Below are 7,013 nucleotides of genomic sequence, written 5' to 3'. Positions count from 1 at the left end.
TTAAATCACTTAAAAGAACTTTGTAGCTAGCATCCTCAGAATGAAGCAATTGGATTTCCTGTCAGTGCCTCCAATGTGATACACTTTGGAAATTAATAAAAGTGTTGCTTTGTGATAGTTCTCTGTCAGTGGGCTTGTGTTTTATATACCATAGGAAGCTATTTCAGTATCTCCTCGAATAGAAATTTTGAGCAGCCAAGATCCATTTTAAATATCTTTAAAAGATCGCTAGGTGCATGTCAAGCCCAGAGACTCCAGAAGAATTACCTCTCTGCTCTGCTCCCTCAGAGAGGCAGGATTACTCTTCAGGGTCTTGGATCCCTGTTGCAGTCATANCCTATGGGAAAAGAGCAACTCACCTATCTTAAGGAGATTGGGGGAATTTAGATATTTGTGCATCCTCTTTCACTTGAATGAGAACAATGTACTAGATCGTCAACAGTGCACATTTGACCCGGCCAGTAGCAACATACCTAAAACTACCTCACCATTGTAAAACACCCTAAGAACCGCAAGAAACTTACAGTTTTTCAGAGACAAATCAAGGAGCAGAGTTACGGAATTAAAAACAATTCATCATACCTTAGAATTTTCTCTAATCAAATGAGTTGATAATTGTTTCCATATTCTTAGCCATCTTTGGAGCTATACTTTGAAGGTTAAAAATATCCTAGACTAAGTTAATTTTCATTGTAAATGTTAGCAGCCTTTGCTTTCCAGTATGAAATAAGAACTAATTTCAAGTAGAAAGCACAGAGTTCAGGAGAGATGAAGACTATGTTGCCCAGGCTAGTCCTCAGACCATAACTGGGTTCTTGGGCTAAATTCTAGCTGCTCCATTGGAAATAAGCAAGACAGTGCATTAAACACACACAAAGAGTACTAAACGTTGTGTGCCCGAGGCCAAGAGGCTGAGGGACAGTCTGCCTAGTAACAGTAACTTCCCCTGATCTCTGCTTTATCAATTTGAAGACCTTTTCAGAAGGAGTAGTCTGTCTGTCTGTCCTTCCATCCCAAGCAAGTGAAGAGCCCAGAGGAGCCACTGGATGTCAAGCTAGGTCTCCAAGCAGTTATGTCTAANGAGCTTCAGGCTTTGTTTGNGAGGTTAGAATGGATGTAGCTTGTCCAGATGCCTCCTCAGTGATGTTGTTGCTGATAGGTTGCCCATGTGTTTCTTTTCTTATCAGGTTTCCCTGTGGTCTCTGCTTGTGACCCTGGTGGTTCTTTTCATAATGACTGGCACCATGCTGGGACCTGAACTGCTGGCAAGCATTCCCGCAACTGTTTATGTGGTTGCCATTTTTATGCCTCTGGCGGGCTACNCCTCGGGNTATGGTTTAGCTACCCTCTTCCACCTCCCGCCCAACTGCAAGAGGACTGTGTGTCTGGAAACAGGAAGTCAGAACGTGCAACTCTGCACTGCNATTCTCAAACTGGCCTTCCCGCCTCGCTTCATAGGTAGCATGTACATGTTCCCTCTGCTCTACGCCCTCTTCCAGTCTGCCGAGGCAGGGGTCTTCGTGTTGATCTACAAAATGTACGGAAGTGAGATACTGCACAAGCGAGAGGCCCTAGACGAAGACGAAGACACCGATATTTCTTATAAGAAACTGAAAGAAGAGGAAATGNCAGACACCTCCTATGGCACCGTGGGGACNGATGACTTAGTGATGATGGAGACCACCCAGACCGCCCTCTGACCGAGGAGATTCACGGGAGCTGAAACATCACTTCCTATTTGTGACCATTGGTAGCGAGTATGGTTCGCATCCGGGATAAAGATTGGTTGATATTTCCTGTAACAGATTTGCTCTTCCCACTGTAATGTTGTATTTCAGTATTACCCATGTGTTTTTCTAGCTCAACAGAGTGTCCCAATATTGCTTACACCTGGATCAACTAAAGTGCCGCGTCCTCTGTTTAAGTGGTATGCTGTTTGTTTTTGTTTTTCGGTTTTTGTTTGTTTATTTTGCCATTTCCACCAGCATCGCTACAGATAGGAAATGGGGTTGGAAATGTAGATGTCTGGTGTTTGTAAAACAGAACCATGGGTTTGCTCAACTTACAAACAACCGATTCTGTTCAGGGCAAGCCTGTATTGAGAAAAGTTCAAAACGGGTCAGTGAAACTACAAGATAGCATTGCATCGTCAAACCACTCTCAAGCCAGAGAAAATCGTATTAATGTGTGTGACTACTTGATCTAGTATCTATTGTTAATGGCCATCAACATTGTCTAGCTGTGAAAGGCATTTTCCCCCATATGTTTCCTGTATTTGTATAAACGCATCTCAGCTCCATTTATCATCTGAAGGAATGATTTACTTAGGAAAATGCGTAGACCTCACATCAGGGAGAGAAAATGGGCCCCTTTGTTCATCCGTGGGAAAGGGCTGTGGCTACAGGCTTTCCTTCCTGAAAGGCCTGTGGCTGGACACTGTCCCACTGCTCTGGGAGACTGGAGCTTTGATCTGAGATAACCTAAGAGGTTCAGAGCAGTCTCCTAACATTTGGTATTTTGCTCCCTAATCAGACACTGGCCTCCCTTGCCTTCCTCATGACAGACATCTGGAGCTACAGACATGGGGGCCCACCAGACTCGGCTAATCCTGGTGATGATTCTGGGGTCGAATTCTCATCTTATCTAGTTCCCCTACAAATCGTTACTGTGGCTAGCAAGGAAAGCTCTTTTTCTGCCTCTTAACCAGTGTGGGGAAGGTTTCGCTCCGCATGGCAACAGCAGGTGGTAGGGCTTCTTCTACCAGTGCGCGGCTGCCTATTTAACACAGCTTGGAGGGCAGCTGGGCTGCGCTGATGGCTGCCTGGGCAGGCGAGGCGCGGGACGCACCCATGTTCCCGGCGAGCACGTTCCACCCCTGCCCGCATCCTTATCCGCAGGTCGCCAAAGCTGTGGATGGCTGGAGGTTCGGAGCCAGGGGCTGCCGACCCGCGCCCCCCTCCTTCCTCCCCGGCTACAGACAGCTCATGGCCGCGGAGTACTTCGACAGCCACCAGCGGGCACAGCTCATGGCCCTGCTGTCGCGGATGGGTCCCCGGTCGGTCAGCAGCCGCGACGCTGCAGTGCAGGTGAACCCGCGCCGCGACGCCTCAGTGCAGTGTTCACTCGGGCGCCGCACGCTGCAGCCTGCAGGGTGCCGAGCCAGCCCCGACGCCCGGTCGGGTTCCGGCCAACCCCGTAGCCACGCTGGCGCCGGGAGATCCCCGCGATCCTGGCAGACCGTCGCCCCGTTCTCGTCCGTGACCTTCTGTGGCCTCTCCTCCTCGCTGGAGGTTGCGGGGGGCAGGCAGACACCCACGAAGGGAGAGGGGAGCCCGGCATCCGCGGGGACCCGGGAACCGGAGCCTAGAGAGGTGGCCGTGAGGAAAGCGGTCCCCCAGCCGCGAAGCGAGGAGGGCGACGTCCAGGCTGAAGGGCAGGCCGGGTGGGAGCAGCAGCCACCACGGGAGGACAGGAACAGCCTGGCGGCGATGCAGTCTGAGCCTGGGAGTGAGGAGCCATGTCCTGCTGCAGAGATGGCTCAGGATCCGGGTGACTCGGCTGCTGGTCCAGACCGGGCCTCCCCTCAAAGCACCGAGCAGGACAAGGAGCGCCTGCGTTTCCAGGTGAGGCCAGCCTGGCGGCCTGGACGCCCCCAGAATTGTAGGGCTCCTTCAGGGCTAAGCTGGTGGCTCTGGTGATGCAGAACATAGAATTCTTCCATGCCATCAGTCTGTCTTTTGTTTGTTTGTTTGTTTTTAACATGTTTGGTGTTTTGATTGCATGTTGTATCTGTACACTTCGTTGTAGTGGAGAGATGGGAGCAGAAGAGGGCATCGGATCCCCTGGGACTGGCGTTTTACAGATGGTTGTGAATCATCATGTGAGTTTTAGGATCGGAATTAGGGTCCTCTAGATGAACAGGGTGTTGTTTCACAGCTGAGCATATAGGATTTTGCAGCAGCTGCCTGTTAATACAATGCGAGGCGTTTACACAATAAAAATCAACCCATGTCTGTCCCTACCCACTGGCAGCCTCTGCTCCTGGGGAATACCAGTGTAATTATTTAATTCTGATCACATAAACGCTACACATTAGGTCTCCGCGGTGAATGCACACAGTCTAGTTTGGACCAAACTTCAGACGGCTGAAGGAAGTGCATAAGAAACATAATCTTGTGAACTTCGCTGCAGGGAGAGTCGGTTTCCCAAGGCTCCTTTTCTTATTTCCCCTCTAGATGATCTGTCTTGGTTAACTTGCAGGCTCATTCTCTACCAGACACTTCCCTTCGTTTCTGAAGCTGTCAACTGAAGCTTCTCTCTCCCAAACTTGCCTGGCTTAAAAACAAAAACAAAACAAACAACAACAACAACAAAAAACCAGAAAAAAACCACTCTCCCCATTCATCCAGAAGGCCAGCTGCTGCTAAGCTGTTGGATGGTCTTGAGTTGCTGCCTGTGCTAGCAAACAAGGAGGCACAAAGAGGGCTGTAGGTCGTTCACCCCCACCAAAGAAAGGGAGAGCCATGAGCTCGAGGAGAGGACTCTGAGACATTCCTTGCTTTTCAGTCATTTCAAGGCTGGTGTGTTTGAGGTTGGGGTGGCAGTGGAATGGGGTGTCAGAAAAAATAGAAAAGAGCTTGGCGTTTGCCGTTCACAGCTGGGTGTGATCTCTTAGGCAGAAATCCCAAGTTTTCTGGCCTCTGTGATAGTCGTTCACCTATAAAAAATCGCATTAAGAGTTCTTCCAAGGCCCTGTCATTCCTAAAGGCTTAATTATAAAAACTTGATTCCAACTTGTTTGTCACTAAGTGGGAAGCTCGGGAAGTTTAAGAACCAGGTGCTAACACTTATGTAGTTCATACCAAATGAGCTAGAGTTGGGTAGGTAGCGGGACTTTTTTGGAAACTTACCTAGCATCAAGGAGAATTTAATATTGGTTGAAGACATTAAAGGTTTTAGAAGATCCTTTCTCTTTCGGCGTAACAACGTTTTCATTTGTGAACGTCCTAATGCATCAGCCCACATAAAGGGCCCGAGGGAAGAATCCCAAGCGCTAAACCGCACTATGTGGCTTCTCCCTTGTCTGAGGGGGAAAAACCCACTTATCAGTCTGCTGGTATATGAACTATCTTGTTTGGCCTCAGTTTACATATTTGTTTGATTGAGCTATTCATTCACCTGGTTCATTTAGAGGTTGACCCAAGTCTAACCTTACTACCATGGTAATCTTAAAGTATCAAGTGGAATGTGGTCCCAGGTTCTGAAAATGAGGGTCACTCGGGCATCACTTGTTTAAAGTCTGGTACCCTGCTGTTCAGTTCTTAGAGCAGAAGTACGGCTACTATCACTGCAAGGACTGCAAAATCCGGTGGGAGAGCGCCTATGTGTGGTGTGTGCAGGGCACCAGTAAGGTAAGAGACACCATGTAGCCCTCCTGTTCTGCTGTGCTGCTGAGTGTCTGCTCCATGCCGACGCTCTTTCTTTCGCAGGTGTACTTCAAACAGTTCTGCCGAGTGTGTGAGAAATCCTACAACCCTTACCGAGTGGAGGACATCACCTGTCAAGTAAATCAAATGTTTTCATTTTGGAAGAGGGGTTTGGTGCACGACTTTGAGTATATTCCCTGAAGGAGGTGAAGGTTCCAAGTAGCTTTAGGCTCTACCTTTTCCCTCCTCCTTCCTTTTCATTTTTGACTAGGTTGGTGGTAGAAAGTCCCCTCCACTGTGAGATGGGGTGTTTACGCCCTTCTGCTCTTGCAAAACTTGATTGCAAGGCCTCTCTTGTATCTGTTACCTCGTTAGCAGTAGAGAAGGCTTGCTTACCTGCCTCTTCCACTCTGCCTAAGGGAAAACATATTGCAAAACAGGGTGCCTTTCTACTGGCTTGAGGTGGTACACCATTACCCCAATGCTACATAGGAAACACATCCATCCCCAAGTTAGCGTATGAAACGCAAGAAATTGAGCTCTGGCTTTTCTTGAGAGTTTACAAAGGGAGTTTCCTGTAAGACCATCCTACACTGTCTAGCTCTATGCAGTTTACCCATAACCGTGGCTGCTAAGAGTTGGCTTGCTTAGTATTAATTTAGCACTGTGCCAAGGGACTTAGATAACCTTTAAAATGAAAAAAAAAAAAAAAGGACAACATTTACCTGTTAAAATTAATGACAGAGATAAAGGACTTCCACATCTGTTTGAGAGTCCAGTGCACTTAAAGTTGGTGATTGGAGAATTAATTACTTTAGGGTGGTCCCTATGAAACCAAGAATGGAAAGCCACTAAAGACTCCATCTAGAAAAGGGGACTGTAGGCACCTTTCTACAATAAGGGGCCTTAAACTTCCCTAAGCTTCCCTGCACTTGGCTCTCAGTGCCCAGCACAGAGGCTACTTGTTCTGTAATCTGTTTTGAAGCTCCAAGAATCGAGGGGAGACAGGGTTCACCCTTTGTACTTTTCACTCTGATTTTTCAGAGTTGTAAAAGAACTAGATGTGCCTGGCCAGACTTCGCCACGTGGACCCTAAACACCCCCATCGGCAAGACTTGTGTGGGAGATGCAAGGACAAACGCCTGTCCTGCGACAGCACCTTCAGCTTCAAATACATCATTTAGTGAGAGTCGAAAACATTTCTGCTAGATGGGTCTAATGGAGTGGACAAGTGAGCTTTCTCCCCTCATCACTTCTCCCTTTTCAAAATTCTTCATGAAAGACGGTGTACTTGGATATAAAGCCTGTGAGTAAAAGGTATTGCAAACAAGTTTGAGGCTTTATCCAATGCATGTGTCAGTTTGAGGGGTGCATTTGTGGAGAGTCAGTAACTTTGTTAACATTTGTTGATTAGAGTGAGTCAGGTTGACTTAGGGAAGTTACAGGCATTTCATTCAACTCTTAAGGTTTTTCTTTCTTTTTGTTTAATTTAATTTTATTTATAAATAAAATATGAGTACACTGTAGCTGTCTTCAGACACACCAAAAGAGGGCATCAGATCCCATTACAGATAGTTGTGAGCCACC

At 47.5% G+C, this 7,013-nt stretch overlaps 1 protein-coding gene and 1 pseudogene across 1 annotated transcript; both read left to right on the top strand.

Annotated features, from left to right (window-relative positions):
- LOC110293808 overlaps positions 1-2,022 on the top strand; it is a 4,557-nt pseudogene extending 2,535 nt beyond the window's left edge.
- Positions 2,023-2,631: 609 nt separating this feature from the next.
- Positions 2,632-6,668, top strand: LOC110295416 (zygote arrest protein 1-like). Its single transcript, XM_021163928.2, is given in 5 exon segments — positions 2,632-3,623; positions 5,319-5,411; positions 5,490-5,564; positions 6,471-6,492; positions 6,495-6,668. Coding segments are annotated over 5 exon segments (1,116 nt in total). The 5' UTR covers positions 2,632-2,813; the 3' UTR covers positions 6,611-6,668.
- Positions 6,669-7,013: the final 345 nt, after the last annotated feature.

The sequence above is a fragment of the Mus caroli genome, chromosome 5 (genome assembly GCF_900094665.2).
Source record: "Mus caroli chromosome 5, CAROLI_EIJ_v1.1, whole genome shotgun sequence".
Lineage (NCBI taxonomy): Eukaryota > Metazoa > Chordata > Mammalia > Rodentia > Muridae > Mus > Mus caroli.
The sequence above is the reverse complement of the archived record's forward strand: the minus strand, read 5'-3'. Positions and strand labels throughout refer to the sequence as shown.